The 17,236-nt window shown below is 36.5% G+C and overlaps 1 protein-coding gene across 16 annotated transcripts in view; it reads left to right on the plus strand.

Annotated features, from left to right (window-relative positions):
• The window catches only part of TATDN1 (TatD DNase domain containing 1), a 28,254-nt gene that overhangs the window by 1,701 nt on the left and 9,317 nt on the right, over positions 1 to 17,236 (plus strand). Inside the window, exons 2-11 of one of the 16 annotated variants that reach the window (XM_015592973.2) lie at positions 273 to 401; positions 818 to 901; positions 3,904 to 3,969; positions 5,855 to 5,904; positions 8,688 to 8,751; positions 10,225 to 10,368; positions 10,467 to 10,509; positions 14,389 to 14,474; positions 14,559 to 14,599; positions 16,588 to 16,664. In XM_015592973.2, coding sequence (XP_015448459.1) covers positions 8,691 to 8,751; positions 10,225 to 10,368; positions 10,467 to 10,509; positions 14,389 to 14,474; positions 14,559 to 14,599; positions 16,588 to 16,664 — 452 coding nt within the window. In that variant the 5' untranslated portion in view covers positions 273 to 401; positions 818 to 901; positions 3,904 to 3,969; positions 5,855 to 5,904; positions 8,688 to 8,690. Of the gene's footprint in view, positions 1 to 272; positions 402 to 817; positions 902 to 3,903; positions 3,991 to 5,823; positions 5,905 to 8,687; positions 8,899 to 10,224; positions 10,369 to 10,466; positions 10,510 to 14,388; positions 14,475 to 14,558; positions 14,600 to 16,587; positions 16,665 to 17,236 lie in introns of those variants that run through there. The other 15 variants (XM_025050081.1, XM_025050080.1, XM_015592980.2 and 12 more) reach the window with 15 other exon arrangements.

Here is a 17,236-nt window from a genome sequence, read left to right on the forward strand (position 1 = left end):
AGAAATTGATTTTTATACAGTATTTCTTTACTTTTTTTTTGAGTTTCTTGCTAATAGACATACTTCTGATAGAAACTTTTAAATTTAAAAGATACTATCCCTTATTGATCAGAACATTTTGAACAAGTTAAATAGGATTGTGACTAGCCTTTTTTGCGGTTGCAGCATGAATCTTTAAGTATAAACAGATAGGCTTACATTTGTCTACTTAATAATGCAGTCTTGAATTGGAAGTGTTAACCATTTAAGGTGTATGACAATATTTCTGATAGGCATCCTCAGAAATATTGTGGATTTGGTTTGAGACCGGCGCAATAAAGCGAGTCGTAATCTTTTTCTGGTGGAGAGTCTTGCCTTCGGTTGGTAAAACATGCAACATCTGTGAGGCACAATAAAATGAGGTATGCCTGTATGCTAATGTTGACTAAAATTCCATTCATTGTTGGCATGTTACAGAATTTGTACTATGCTCAGTAATAATAATGATTACATTTTATAAGGTTTTTAATTTGCAAAATGCTTTCACATTCATTTTACAATTTGAGGCACATTTCATCCTACCCTACTAGTGAGAAATTTATGTCTACCCTACTAGTGAGAAAAGAAGCTCAGAAAGCCTACTGATTTGCCCAAGGTCATTCAGCTAATTAGTCAGAATGCCAGAAATTATGACTCCAAAGCCCATTTTTTTACTGACTGCAGTTCCCCCATTGTATTGTATTTCTTGGAACTTGCTCACAGGTTGAATATTTTTAGAGGATCATTTTGAACTTTCTTTGGCCCTTCTATATTGTTAATTATCTTAATCACCCTGCAGGTGATTGCTGGTGACTAGATGAGTGGGGAGTGGGAGACACAGAGGCCATCCAGTATCAAGGAGAACTTCTTAGAAGAAACAGAAGTGAGTCAGAGTCCAGAAAAAGATGGAATTTGCCTCTGTAGGGGAGGCAAAACTTCTGCTTTTTAGGTTCTGTGGCCTGGGCCTAAGAATTAAACTGATGTAAGACAGATTAACAGGAGAAAAGCATATGAATCTTATTTTGTATATGTGTACATGGGAGTCTTCAAAAAGGAAAATGAAGACCCCCGAGGAAACTGTTAGGCCCAAAAGCTTAAGTGTGGATGTGGTAAGAAAAGGAGCTTAAATTGTGTATATAATGGGACAGTGACTAGGAAATATAAGGGGAAACTAATGGAAAGTAAGGGTCATTTTGAGTTTGTATAGTCATTTTGACTTGAGTTTCAGTCCCTGGTGATAAGACTGTTCTCTTTCTGGCACAGGGAGGGTACCTTTCTTGTGGGAAATTTTGTAACATGCTTTTTGGTACAAAGGGGGAGATCAGAGAGCCTTTCCTGCACCTGCTATTTCTCAAGTGACTTCAGCTCAAAATAACCAGCATGTGCTTGCTTTTCTGTTTCACTTGTTTTTCGCTTTGTATCTTAGGAAAAGATTGCTTTGGAAAAAATCTAATCCCTTTGCTGCACAAAGGAGAAGTGGGCAGAAGAGATGCAGACCTTCTCTCTGCTCCTAAGGAAGGCCAGTGGTGGATGACTAGACTGATCCTGTGAAGGATTTGTCTAGGGAGAAAGGCTTCCCCCTCTTCCTTGGATTTCCATTCTCAGACAGCTCCCTTCTCTATCTAATTTCCTTGCCTTATAGAAGGAAAGTAGATGCTGATTTCTTGTGATTTGGGCCGTTCCACTGAACTCCTATGTTGTATTTACAGTATTTGATGATATTTGTGTGTTAACAGTCCTTTAAAGGGTACAATTGTGAAGTCATATCACACCTTCCATTGACATATAAACGTTGCCCAAATAGCTTCGATCTTTTCTGCATTATGCCTTTCTCTTGCTGTTTCAAATGCCTCTTAATACTCTTCCCACCATTTCTTGAATTATTCATACTCCCATTCATCTTGTAAGGTCTGTCTTAATGTTGACGCAGCAGAGCTCACTGAGGGCCAGCTTGGTAGAAATCAGCGTGAAAATGTACTAAGAAGAAGCTGAACTCAACAGAAATAATGTAGGGGTCTATTGGTAGGCATCTGCTCCCACCACCATGACCTTGGAGATTCTTCAAGTTCACCAGTGCTAAAGGGTGTATATTTTATTGCGCATGGCCATCACAATCTGACTTATTGAGATCGGCATCTGATATTTTCGGTTGGGTAATTCTTTGCTGTGAGAGGCTGTCCTGTGCATTGTAGGATATTTAGCAGCATCCATGGCCTCGAGCCCAGATGCTCATAGCACTCCCCCTCAGTTGTGCCAGCTACAAATGAATATAAGTACTGCTAAATGTGGGGGAGGAGGGGCGTTAGAAGAATATAGGGGCTGCAAAATTGCTCTCCACTGAGAACCACTGTTCTACAGGCTCAGTGAATTCCTTCCAGTCTTCTAGATACTGTACATACCAACACACGTCTGTATGCAGAACGCCCTTTCCATTTGTCAGCTTTGGCTTTCAAGGTCTTCCTCTTTTGTGAAGCTTTTCTCATCACACTGCTCCCTCTTTGTGCTCCCATGCACATAATAATTACTGACAGACTTAATGTGTATAGAGCACCCACTGTGTGCTGTTAACCTCAAAATAAAAAGGCAAGGTGAGAGGCAACAAACATTTATTTGAGATCAGAAAGAATTGCAATTCTGGGAAGCACTGATTCAGGCAGAAACCCAAATACTGCTCCGATTAGGAGGTGAAGGCAAAGGGTATTTATGAGAAAGAGAAGGGGAATAATTACATGAATAAAAGGAAGGAATTTCTATAGGTATAAACAAGCTAAATTATTCTTTAGCTATACATAGTGGGGATAATTCTAAAGAATGTCTAATTTTCAGTCTGATAGTCAGAATGTCTGCTTTCCTGATAGCTTTGTCAACAGTTTGGAATACAGTGTTGTTTGCCTCGCCCCCAAAGCTTATTTAGTCCGGTTGAAACATTCCAAAGGTTTGAGTAATAAGATGTGCAAGGCAGATCCTCTGGGATGGTAGCTCCATTTCGAAATGGCTCCATTTATATTATTGTTCACACAACTATTATGCTGGGTTCTAGGGATACAGCAATGAAGATAAACATTTCTTGCTTCACGTTGCTTACAGTCTAGCTTATTATAACATAAATTATATTTGTAGTTCTCGTATAAACTATAACTTTCTGGAGGGCAAGGGTCAAGTATTGGGTCTAACTCATTTCTGTGTCTCCTAACTCCTTACATGCTATTTGCCACACAGTTGATCTTCATAAGTATTTGATGAATAAAGGAAATAATTTATTCTCCTGTCCGCGTCTTCATCCTCCACAAAGACTCCAGAATGAGATGTCCAGAATACAAATATTATGCCTCTTCTTAAAAGCCATCAGTGCTTCTTGCTGCATCTGGTATTCTGAAGACAGGTGTCTGTAAGGCAGCCAAGTCTGGCCTTTTCTGGCCACTCCCTTCCTACACTTCCCTCCAGCTGCTAGAAGGGCTTGTAGTTCTCAACAATCATTATGCAATTTCACCCCCGGATGCTTTGCTCCTGCTGCTTCCTCTGCCTGCAATTTCCCCTCTTCTACTAGATAACTGACTCATCCTATAAGGTTCCATTCAGGGATCCCTTCTTTCTGGAAGCCTCTTCTAGGTTTTCCTCTTCTGTGTCCCACAGTGCCAGTGTCTACTTGTAATATTTCTTAATTGTTCATAGATCTGCAGTGAGTTTCTTAACCGCAGGGATTCTCTTACTCATCTTTGTATCCCAGGCATCTAGCACCGTAACCGACAAGCTGCAGATTTTGTTTGAGTGAACGAATAAACTTTGAATTTTTTTGAAAAGTTTAGTACCATGAGCTTTTATTTAAAGTAGAAGTTTCAAATAGAGCCTCTTAATGACTGATCATTCTATTTTTGCTTTCTACAGATATTGGTATTAACTTGACAGATCCTGTGTTCAGAGGAATTTATAGGGGGGTTCAAAAGCATCAAGGTAAATGTTTCTTTTATTAAGGTAAATAATTTCTCTATGATGATAGATTGTCTGCCTCAAGAAGATCTCAAAAAGCATAATCCACTTTTACAATTGAAATATTAAAGGACTTATGCATCTTGGATAAAACCATAAACAAAGTGAAACACATATAAGCTATTTTGGTAAACTGTGATCATGAGCATTTGTAAAGCACCAATTATAACAAAGTGTTAGTCATGCCCTTCTTATCCGTAGAGGTTTACAATTTTGAATGTAGAACTTTAAATAACCAGGTGCACAAAAGCCAAATTTAGTTGATATTTAGTCTTTTAAGCAGTTGAACAGTAGGGCCCATAATTAAAAAATTAAGTACAGTCGAGCATCAGTATAAGGTCTAGTTTTTAAAACGTTTTCAGCTGGGTGACTCAGTGGCAGTGTGATTCAGGAGGTGGTGCTCTGCAGTCCACCTTCCCTCTCTTGCCTTCCCCCCTTTCCAGCCGAGACCTACGAGATCCTAGATAGCTACAGTGTAGGTGGGAAGGGTAGTACCTCAAAGATTGATGGAAAGCTTAGCCAAAAGCAGAATGACATATTTATCATATCAAGTTCATTTTAAAGGCGTATTATGTCAGCTAAGTGAGTAAGCAGGAAATGATGGTGACAAGTTTTTGAAAGCAGAGGTTCTCTAGTAAACTAGCCTGTGAATATTGCTTCAGGAAAGTTCTATACTTGTTATTATGTAAATGCAAATAGGAAAACTTGGTTCTGTGGTTCCAGATGATGTGGAGCTGCACATTTCAGCAAGCTCAGTCAGAAGCTAATCTTATTGTATCTCTAGGCGATACTAAGTGAAAGCTCTAAATATAGGGAATGATAGATGAAGAAAGGTAAACATTAGTTTTCATAAGCCTTACCTCAAAACTTACCTTTTTGACTTCATTTAGAAGTTTAGATGAAGTCTCTGTTACTTATATAGTACAGTTAAATTACTGAATAAATCACATTCTGCCCTTCTCGCCTGTGTAGCACTTAATAGATATCATACTTTGTGACTCCATATGTGTATGTGTGTATGTTTGTATATGTGTGTTTATGAAATGTTTCATAATGATCAATATTAGTATTACTCTAGTTTATAATAACTAGCAAAACTGGTTGCCCTACTTAGTATAAGTTCACTAAGTTGATATTTTTTGTCTAAAATAAATTTTAAGCTACTCTAGAAGTAACAGTAATTGAATTCCAATCACATGTACTGTGATGCTTAAATATGAAATTAAGAAATAGATTTATGATAAAACTTTAATATTTCAATCCCTTTATCTCAGGCCTCTCAGAGCTTAGTAATTACTGTTGATCTTTCCCAGAAAAGTTTATTATTACTTAACAATGAGTTTTGGGAAAAAGCAAAAAACAACTGTCAAGGCAATTATCCTCCCTCAAATAGTAGTAGTAATTATAGAAATACAACCTTAAAATTTACAGGTAGATGTTATATCGTGTTTTGGAAGGCATCGCAGGTGTACTCTGAATAACCCTAATAAAAATAATGATTATCTTTTATTTTTATTAAAAAAATACAATACCAACAAGTTTGAAATTCAAGGCAGGTGATTTAATTATAGTGAGTGAATTCATCTTTAGTTTGAAACTCCTGATTTTTGTCACTTTTCTCTCTCTGGGTCAGCAGAATAAAAATACAATGAAAAGGTAGCTATTCATCTAGTTTGCCATATACAGGTAACCCCCGCCCCCTTTTTTTAAAGGTTATCACTAGCTCTGTTCTTATGAGAAGGTACTCATTAAATGGTATTGATTTGGTTTTGATTTTGTAAATGTGACTCTATAGATAAATGGATTTTTATTTATCAGGTTTTCTTACTGCAGAGTTCATCTTTTACAGATGACTTACAGGATGTAATACAGAGAGCTGTCCAGATTGGTGTTAAAAAGGTAACATCTAGTTTTTGTTACTCTTGAGATTAAAAAAATAAAAACGACATTATGGTTAAAATACTACAGAATAGAAGGAAAAGAGCCAGTGCCACAATTGGTAATTTTTGAGACTATATTGTCAATATATGTATTAGCAAGTTAATGAAGTAAAATATGTCAGCATGTTCTGTTCACAGCAGTTTAACCTCATGGGCAGTCCTCTCATATGATCAGAAATGTTATAAATGGCAAAGTCTCTTTGAAAAAAATTTTAAACCTATCTGAATTACCGGACTTCTGAAAAGGCAACTGTCTATGCATTTTATAACATACTTTAGCACTTATCAGAATTAAGCAATCATCAAAACACGGATCTGTCACCAGTCTAGTTTTCATAGTATGGGTATACTGTTCCAAATAACAGAGGACATTTTAATTTTTACAGTAATAATTTGATCATCAGGAAAATTCCTACTCCTTTTTAAAGAGTTCTAAGGCAATGAATATTAGCCCAGTGTCAAGTTCTTTGAATAGATATTTGTAAAAATTAGCATTTTAAAAAAATAGCAAGTTAGCACACCCATGTACACAAGAAATAAAGTTAAACTCCATAGTGTGGTATCAGGACACTTGGAGGCCACTGCTTCTAAGTTGAATAACTTCCATTTTAAAAATGATACTGCTAACTAAATGAATTCTGCAGTCCCCAACTCTTGTACGTTATTGTAATACAGGATAAAAGTCACAACATTAATTTTTCATTGTGTGGCCATTCTCAGCTTGTTATGTCACTTTATGAAATGCTTTTGTGCAAACTTTGAAATACCAAGCCCCTAAATTTTCATGTATTAGCCGTGAATAGTTTAATCTCAACATTTCTAATCACTCACACATATGGACTTAGGAATGACAGGACTAGGGTGACGTTTACTTGGTCATGGTTCCAAATCGAAATTTAATTCAATGTCTTGCAGTTAATCGCAGTGGTTGGAAGCCAGGTTATGGCATCACAGGCCTAGCTTCCAACCCCAGCTTCATTCTTCATAGCTTTGTAACCTGGGGTGCATCATCTCTAGACTTTGGTTTTCTCCTCCATACATGGGAGAATGATAACAGTACTCAATGAATAGAGTTGATGTGAAGGTTAAGTAAAATATGGAATGCAAAGCACTTGGTATTAGGCAGAAAGTAAACAGCCTTTAAGTTTATGGCGGAAGCTGCCAGCAGCAGCAGCAGCATTGTAAACTGGGAGGAAATTATGTCCTCTAGTCTTGACCTTAACTTTTTCATCTATTTGGAAAAGTTACAGCTAAAATAAAAGGTGAACTTGATGAGAAACTATTTTACATAATTGAAATACTGAATGTGGATACCTAGTCGTGTATTAAAGAGTTACGTGGTATTAGTAAACAATAAGATTTCTTCAGTATTTTTGTTAATATCTTATATCCTGTATTTTACAAGAATTAATTTACAAGGATTTAATTATGGCTTTGCGTTCCCTGAGTAGATACTCATCTTCTCTCATATTAGAAGTTTAAGTTGCTATATGAAAATATCTGAAAAAAAAAAGATAAAATATCTGTTCGTCATTTGTACTTCCTGCTATGTTTCGTATGTTTTCTCGTTAGGTGTGCACCTAGAGAGATTCTAAGCTCAGTGAGATTTTAGCTCAGTGATATTCTAGAATTGTGCTTTTGAAATTATACATCTTTGAGCTTAAATCACTTTTTTAGAAGAATGTGCACTTAGGCAGCAATGCCTCAGCAGTCGCCATCAACACATAGTTCTTTAGTGCCATTTTCCTTTTAACATAATAGAAAAGACAGTGTTCTCACTGCCAGTGGACTCTAGTGGCCGTCTATGTAGAAGTATGCTTCTTCACCAGGAGCCATATATTTCTCTACAAAGAATTCATCAATACACATTAACCCAGGGATTCTCAAACTCTTAGAACCCCTTCATATTTGTTAATATTATTGAGGACCCTAAAAAGCTTTTGTTTTATATGTTTTTATCTGTTGATATATACTGTACCAGAAATTAAAACAAAATTTTTAAATATTTACTAATTTATTCTAAGATAACAGAAAACCAGTATATTAACATAAGTAGCCTATTTTTGTGAAAAATAAGCATTTTTCCAAACCAAAAGAAATTAGTGACATGAGTGGAATTGTTTTACTTTTTTTTTACTTCTCTTTAATGTCTGGCTTAATAGAAGACAACTTCAATGAGTGTTTCTGCAGCCATTCTGGTGCGATACACATCATGTAGCCTCTGGAATACCTCACTGCACATGCGTGACATGACCAATGACAGTAAAAAAGACAGCTAGCATCTTAGTATTATTATGAAAATAATTTTGATCTTCTGTATCCCCTGGGGGTCTGGCACCACACTTGGAGAATTGTTGAAATAATCAACACTACTGAATCACTGATTTAGATGAACAGAATTCTAAAATTCTGCAATCCTTAGTTATTCAGACTTTTGCAACATTTCTCAAGCAGTGTGATCCCCTGTCCTCAAGGAACTCACAATCTACTAGGAAAGACAGATGTGAATACATTTAATAGGAAGGAGTGACAGGTTCTGTGTTTTGTGAGTCTGCACGTGCGTGTGGAGAGCAGACAGAGACCACTCTGCAGAGGAGTTGATCTTTCAGCTGAAGTTTAAAGGAAAGGTAGGTGTGTGTCAGTCTAAGAAAACCATTCTGGAAAAAGGCAGATGAAAGGCATTTTGGAAATTGTTGTTGATGCCCTGTTAAAGGGGGCTTACTTTATTTCTTTCTATTTCAGTTTATGATTACAGGCGGAAATCTACAAGACAGTAAAGATGCACTGCATTTGGCACAAACAAATGGTATCCTCCTATTACTTTTCCCCCCCAAAAATATGAATTAAGTTATTTTGAAGAAGTCTTTCTGAAAACTGCTTCAGGTACAATACAATGGATCATGACTGTAAAAACAATGGGAAAATAGACTGATTTCAGAGGGACACGATTAAGGTGAAAAAATTCAGAGTGCCCATTTACCAATATCAGATGCTTGATAAAACTCTCTCATTGCACTTAGTAAAGATTATTTTAAGATTTCAGTTAATGAAAATTAAGGTCACCAGCTATATAATTTAACCTCAGATATTCTTGATGTAGAAGTTTTGTGTGTATATTGTAATATGTTTAAGATATGAGTTGCTTTTTATTTGCTCTTTTTTAACTTAAGCTGTGAAAAATCATTTACTAAATATTATGCAGACCAAACACTCTGTAAGGCCCAGAGATGCAAGTAATAATATATTACATGATCTCTCATATGCTTACTTTATGTCCATACATTCTGCATCAATTTAAAATATATAATTCTGGAATTGGTTCCTAAAGGAATCTGAATTATATAAAACACCTCCTTTATCTGGCATTCATTAACTTAACCCTTCTTGTTGTGGGGAGGAGGGATGCTTCATCTGTTAGACACTGAAGAATTAGGCATTCCACATTATTTTTCAAAATACTGATTTATTTAAAGCTGTTTTTTTATGGAAATCTCTTCAAGATCCACTGATGCTTTTTCTTAGTGATTAAGGTCATAAAAGAAATCCTTGTTGTGTAAGAATACTATCTTCCATATTTTTTATCCCCAAACAAGTATGTTTTTAAAAGCTCTAGGATCTCCAATGTCAGCCCTCTTCCACTCCTCCATGTAGCTGTGTCCTCTCTGCTTTAACAGCTCTGCCTCTCTTTATATGTAAACATCTGCCCAAGGAAGGCTCCACACCTCTGTCTTGGGTTCAGGTACAAGTAGTACCTTGAGCCACTCAGAAGGCCTTTTTACTTTCACATTGTGTTCCATACAATAAAAGTTATCAAAGTATGGCCTCCAAATAAGCAAGCTTTCTTTTTTATTAGAAAAACAAAACCTCCCTTCCACATCTTTAAGTCACCTTTTTTAAGGGAAATACATTTTAACTTATATTAAGTACATGAAATAAGACAGCCACGTGAACAGTGAATATAAAAGAAAATTAGGATATGACATTTCATTCTATAAGAAATTGTTTTATTTTCCATTCTGTGAGGCTCAGTAAAAAGCTTTGGAAACAGTTGCAGTAATTATTTTTATCAGTACACTAAGGCAATTTTTATCTTCATGTCCTATTTTGTTAAGATATTCCAAAAATTCTTATGTAATGAACCTAATGCAGTTCTGGTAGTTCAAATAGTTTTTGGCTCTTGTTAAAAGTTAACCAGTTAAATTAGTTGATATTCTCATTGCATATTAAATATATATATGAAAACTACTTTGAAAATAATCCTGACATCATTTTGTGTTAGATATGTTTTTCAGTACAGTTGGATGTCATCCTACAAGATGTGATGAATTTGAAAAGAACAGTCCTGATCTTTACTTACTGGAGTTGCTAAATCTTGCTGAAAACAACAGGGGGAAAGTTGTAGCGATAGGGGAGTGTGGGCTTGGTAAGTGCCAACCTCGCCCTGTTAGGGTGAGCGTGAAAATGACTGATGTGTTCTACACAAGTCATGACTAGTAACTGATTCTTTTTTATCTTTTAAAGATTTTGACCGACTACAGTTTTGTCCCAAGGATACTCAGCTCAAGTAAGGAGATTTGTTGACTTTAGAATTTATTGTAAAATCTTAAGAGTGGTTTTTTAAATAGCTATTATCTGTTCAGAATATAGTTGGGTTAAGCATCAGGATTTTTTGTTTTCTTTTGTGTATCAAGAGTTAAGTGAGTCAGAGTCCATGTAGTCTTGCATGTAATTCATAAAGAGTAGAAACATACAGTTCCCTGCTTGATTAACCATCTAATTTGATTTTAATGATAGAAATAATGGATGAGTTTTACAAAAGACTTTCTTCGTTGTTTTTGGTTTGCTTAATAAAAATGCATTCATACACGAATCATTCCTCCTTTAAAATGGGGATGATGCCGCCTACCTTTTTTTTAACATTTGATGTAGAAAGCCCATTAGCGCCATGACTGGCACGGAATAAGTGCTCAATAAATTTGATGTAGAAAGCCCATTAGCGCCATGACTGGCACGGAATAAATGCTCAATAAATTGTGGCTATTAGTCTTAGAAATAGTGCCATCTTAAAGGAAAATACTGGCTATAGGTTTTGTTTGATGTTTCTGAAAAGTGTTTTTTAAAGAGCAAAAGGAAAAGCAAGGCATGAAAGCCAGGAAAAGGCCTGATTTAGTGACAGAAAGCGTACCGGATCCTATAGGCGCATGCTGTGTCTTCAGGTCCTCTGCCCTGTGCTGCACTGTTCACTCTGAGTAGCAGGAATTTGCTTTGGACAGTTTTCTTGGAGTTTCAAAATGTTAATACATGCTGGCCTTTTTTTTTTTTTTAATTAGACATCAGACAATTTCAAAGCAGTCATTTGAGGACTTAGGGAACCTCAGAGATGAGAGACTGAGGCAGTCCTTGTCATCAGGCAGATTAGAGGAGGGACTACCCCCATGGGTTAAGGTGTACTGCTGCAACGCAGTGGCTCTTGGATTTGCCTCAGTTCTAATTAATAAAAGCTGCTACTCCGAAGTTGAACTTTCCTTAGTTATTGTTAATCCTAAAATGTAAGATGCAGTAATGCAATCAGAAGCAAGTTACACTCTTGCTAAAATGAGCAAATGTAACTCAGTGATTTTCATTTATGAACTAAAAAAGTCATAATTAAAAGCAGAGAAGTCCCTTAATAGGTGCCAGTTCCTGCCCTTTAACTTACGTTATTTCTAGCTACCATGGTGGGTTTTTTTTTCCTTTAAAGACAATAGTCATTTGGCGTTAAGCACCAGTTGGCCGCTGTTTGAATCCTAAGGAATCATTTTTCAGCACACGGCTTCCTGTCTAGCTTGAGCACATGGGCCTTTCTTTCCAAATTCTGTAGACGCGTCCCTTGAGCATCTGTTATTTTCATAAATTGTACTTTTGCCTGCTCTGCGACAGCAGGCCAGTTTCCAAGCTGGTCATTAGATTCTGTAAATGCAGCTTGGTCATGTGGCTTCATACATAAAATCGTGCCATGAAAAAAATTTTCAGTTTAGAGGGGAGAACACGGAACGTGGAGAATACTGCCGGCTCTGTGCAGTCAGAAGCCAGAGACATAGTAAAGTTTAGATAATGGCTGAGCACATTCACTTTCTGACATTTGAATTTAGAGGTTATGGAAGTAGTAACTAGTAATAATGATTAAAATTTTTTTTCTTCCAAATGTTAGCTTATTTCTTACACTATGAAATTTCAGCACTTTAACTAAAAACATTTTTGCTTATTGTAGCCCAGCAGAATCTGAAAAGGTGCTTTAAAAACCTGAACATTGGGGTGGTGAACACACAATAGAATATACAGATGTCAAATTATAATGTACACCTGAAAATTATATAATTGTATTAACCAATGTTATCCCGACAAACTTAAAAAAAGAAGACTGTTTCTTTAAGAAGTGTATTTCTCTTTCTGGTTTTAAAAAAATTTTATTAATTTAACATTTTTAAAAAATAAAAAATAAAATCCTGAACATTGGGTGATACAGACAGACCACCAATTTTAGGAAGACTATTTCTTTAAGAAGTGTATTTCTCTTTCTGGTTTTAACATTTAGCATTTTCAGGAGTGCAGGGCAGCACACCAGGAGAATAGCTGTTCTGCACTTCAGGTGACAAGATACAGGAAAATATTGCAAAAGAGATTTAAGTTAAATACAGAAATTGTTCCCCCAAATTAAGGGGCCTAGAAGAGGTAAATCCCTTAGAAAACAAGACACCTTTTGTCTGTAACTCCTGGTTTCACTGAAAACTACTTGACCCTCAATAAGAACGAGGAGCACCATTACAATGAGAAACAGACAAACGTGCAGACCCCCCACCCCAGTATATCCTCTGGATGTTGTCATCGTTCTGTGGGACCAGGACGAGTCTGAAATGCCACAGCTTTCGGTCATGTTGGCTGGGACTGGGAATTAGACCACTGAAGTTCTGGTTCCTTGTTTGCCATGTGTGTCATGATCTTGGATAAGGTCCTACCACCCCTGACACCAGCTCTTGTGCCTTGCTAGGATTATTTTGAGGATCAGATGAGATAATGGCATGTGGCATTTGAAAAACCTTTCTATAAAAGTATTCTAAAATATTCAGGGCTGCCATTCTATCATGTAATTTTTGTTTTTCTGAAAATAGAGTATTTCCATTTTTGTGCTCACTGTATTGTTTTTAAGGAATCCTTCTTGCTCGGTGGTAGTAATTTCTCGTACAACAGCACAGAGAAAACACTGAGTATAAAACTCTGCCTGGCCTCTGACTGAGTTGTCACCTACTGATGGTACCCAGCCAGCTCTCAAGGCAAGGCGCTGGCTGCGTATTTTGCACCACCAACACAGGTGGCAGAGGAGTGGCCCCACAGCTTATGGAGGGGGTCTGCTTCGTTTGCTGGGATTTGGTTGGAAAACTAGTTAAGCATAATTAGAGGAGATTCCCCCGTACCGCTACACTTATACCCGATAGTAAGGGAGGAAAAGAGGCATCTAAAAAATGCAAAGGAAAAGGCTTACAGGAATGACCAACTCAGCCAGTTAAAGCCCATTCCTAACTGGCCTCTCCCCGCTTCCAGGACTCTCCAGCTAACATGTTTTCCCACAGCTACCTCCCCCACCTCAAGGACTCTCCAGCTCACATCTGTTGATTCATGGCTTGCCAACCAACTAATAATGTCCTTCCTTATCTCTGTAGCTGTAGGAATAACAAGACTGTGTAAAACTGCTTGTTACAATCGAGGCTTAGCCTTTGGATAGGAATCCGCCGAGCAGGTGCTGGCCTTGATAAGTGTTGCTTCCTACTTATAGCCTCAATGTCCCATCTCTCTGTTTGAGAATCAATGCTGATAATGTCAAGGTCGCAGGACAGATGACCTGTAAGACCAGTGGTCTGGAAATTCCCCTTTACAGCCCCCAACCCGAAGCTCCCCCTCCCATCCTGAATCATGAGGCACACGTGAGACCTCAGACAAAGGAAACACGCTCCCCTTGCATGGACACTGCGAGGGTACATAAGCTGTTAAGAATCTAACCAAGGGAAGATGGTGCTTTGGGTCTATTGACACTCTCGGCCGTCCATAAATTCCTTCCTCTAAAGGAGTTGTCTGAGCATCCAGGTTCCCCTGTCGGGTGTCGCTTCCTGCAACAATAGCTCCTCCAGCGATCAGCAGTAAAGCGCTACCTAATTTACCCAGTACGTCAAAACAAAAAACATTTCAGAATAATTCTGTAATCCTCAAAAATGAAGTATCCCTTTCCAGACATTGTGCATTATAAAAGCCTTCAGCTAAACCTAATGTATTTTTAAATGTCTGAATTTACTATTTATGTCCTATAATATCTAGAGAATAAAATTCCTTTAAAAAAAATCATTTGGCATAATATTTTTCTCACGCGAAGATAAAAATTTTAACACAGAAATCTTATTTTTGCATTATGCAGATATTTTGAAAAACAGTTTGAACTGTCAGAACAAACAAAATTACCAATGTTTCTTCATTGTCGAAATGCACATGCTGAATTTTTGGGTAAGTTAAAGTTAAAATATTTAGAATTAGGAGTTTTGCCAAAATCAAGCTATTTGTTAAAAGTTCTTTGTTTTTAATTCACAGACATAATGAAAAGAAACAGAGATCGGTTTGTAGGCGGAGTAGTAAGTATAAAAGTTGTTTTTAATATATGCTGCACAAAAGCATCTTGGTTATTATGGTTTGCCTATAAATTAATTCAAATGTCAGCAATAGAATTATTAAGGTTCTTCTCATTATTTGAAGGACATGTGAATTTATTTACTGTTGAATCTGTAGGCCAGATGTGGTACAAACATAAATCACACTATTTTAATTGCAGTTACTTTGTTCAGAATATAGGAATGAGTACAGAATTCTGTTCATAAGAAAACCCCTGAATGTACATTTTGCCAGTATGAAATTATTTCTCTGCCTCTTCTATCAGCCATTCTTAAATTCGTACAAAATGTAGTTTTAATATTTTAAAATATTTTAACATTCATTTCAGGTTTGCCGTCTTCATTTCTTGTGAACTGTATTCATTATCACTCTGATCTAGAGAGTCATTTTCCTTTTCTCTAATTTGCTTATGCGCTAAACACTTCCTCTGTATAGTCATTTCAGTCATTGGTCTTGAGACATTTCTCATAAGGATTACCTGCCTACTACTTAACTCAGGTATCTAGAGCAGTGATTTTTCATCTTTTTTGGATCATGGACTCCTTTGAAAATCTGCCTCAGAAAAGTGGTCAGATAATATAAATTTTCATACATAATTTCAGGAGAGATTCACTGGTTTCCAGCCAAAAAAACAAAAAAACCCACTATTGTCTAGGTATGTAAAACCACATGCTTATACTATGCCAGCTAAGGAGAGGAAAAGCACCATGCGCTAATTACATATCCATACTGCGTTGCTTTGACAGTTTCATATATATTCTCAATTTTTAGCCTCTGCCTCATGTTTCATATTTGCTAATGATGTGCATGTTTTCTGCATGCTGTGGGGTTAATGTTACTGTGCATATTTTTATCTGTAGTTTCCTGACCCTATAATTCATCCTTTAGGAACAGTTCTTGAGAATTGAGAGCGGCTTTCATTAATGCCCTTGGGTTACTGGTGGCACTTAGAACCTTCAGGCTCTACCTCTCGGCCCATTTGCTTTATTTCTAAAAAAAATATATACTTGGATGATTCTGTAATAGTTTTAAAAAATTAACAACAGCAACAACAAATCCAACTTAAATGTTTGACTTTTATTAAGAAGAGTGCCAAATACAGAATAACTAATTTTATGAAATGGTTTATGAGGAGTCACATTTAAAACTATTTTGACATTGTTGGAGGCCATGTTTTCTAGTCAGCTGGAAATGCTGAAAGAAAAAATAAACCCTTTGGGGCAGCTTTGTAATAAAATACGGTTTTCTTTCTTGTTGAGAAACACGTTATCCTTAGTGTAGTCAGACTCTTTGGACTCAATGTGACATTACTGTTTTGTGTCTTCAAAGAGGATTATCGTTACATATTGGCTTTGATTGCATAAATACATCCAAACTGAAAACTGTGCCTTAACCCTATGTCTTTGAAGGAGAAGAACATCTCAATTTTTTTTTTGCCTGCTGAAATGATATTATTGACTATAACAATTTACATTGTTTTAGCAACATTCTCCCAACCTTTTTATAAATCGTCTTAAAATTCCCCTCTTAAAAGTAATTTCTCTTCTAGTAAAAAGTATCCTCTAACAGAAAAATTGAACATTTAAAAATATATTTTAAATAGTTTTGTAGCATTTCTAACTTCTCATGTGTTGCCTAAGAATGTGGCCCCTGACTCCAGCCCCACCCTAAAAAGACATCCTGTGATGTATACCTGCAGTAGTGCTGGTGCAGAGGTGTCCCGCCACCAAGACAAACATTTTAGGCAGGCAACTAATTCCTTCTTGCATTGTATCTTTGGAGATTTTAATTGTGAAAATGATTTGAAAATAAAAATTCTAGGGTCCACCACATTTGAAAACTTGTGGTCCAGAAACCCTAATGCTTCTGTATTTTTGCTTAGAAAATCTTATTAATGTTATTTAGAATTTTAAAGAGTAATTATAATAAAATCATATCCGTATATCCTTAGGTGCATTCATTCGATGGTACCAAGGAAGCAGCAGCTGCTTTGATTGACTTGGATCTCTATATAGGATTTAATGGTTGGTAGGTTCTTGTTTTTTTTAATTTTTATATTAGGCAGATTTCTTAAATTGTTTTACAGCGAATCGCTGACAATGGTCTAAATTTATTTTTATTAAAGTTTGTATTTTATGATCTTAGCCTGAGAATTTCAGTAATTATTTATGTAAGAAATTAAACTATTGCAAGTTAAAGCTCAAATATTAAAAACTACTACCCTGTGCTCTAATGATGGAAAGTTTTGGTTGAGCTCAGCAGCTAGCTTTCTCTAGCAGTACAGTTTACTTTCAGGTGATTTTATCCCTTTAAAACGTGTGTTTACAGCATTGCTTATACATATATACACAGCGATGTCTGAGCATGGGGGAGGGGTCATACTGTGACAGAATCATCTCAGACATCTCTGTAGGCCAAGTAACAATATTGGAGAAGCTAAGAAACAGGTATAAAGTAACTCAAAGGGTTCTTACCGAAATCAAGGGGTTTGTTTTGCCTGTGTGTATCAAAGCCAAATGAGACCCGAACAGGAGGTTGCAGCAAAGAAAGCAGAGGTTTATTTAAGGAAATGGCACCAAGCCCGGAGACACAAATAAGCC

Source organism: Pteropus alecto, unplaced genomic scaffold (genome assembly GCF_000325575.1).
Source record: "Pteropus alecto unplaced genomic scaffold, ASM32557v1 scaffold164, whole genome shotgun sequence".
Lineage (NCBI taxonomy): Eukaryota > Metazoa > Chordata > Mammalia > Chiroptera > Pteropodidae > Pteropus > Pteropus alecto.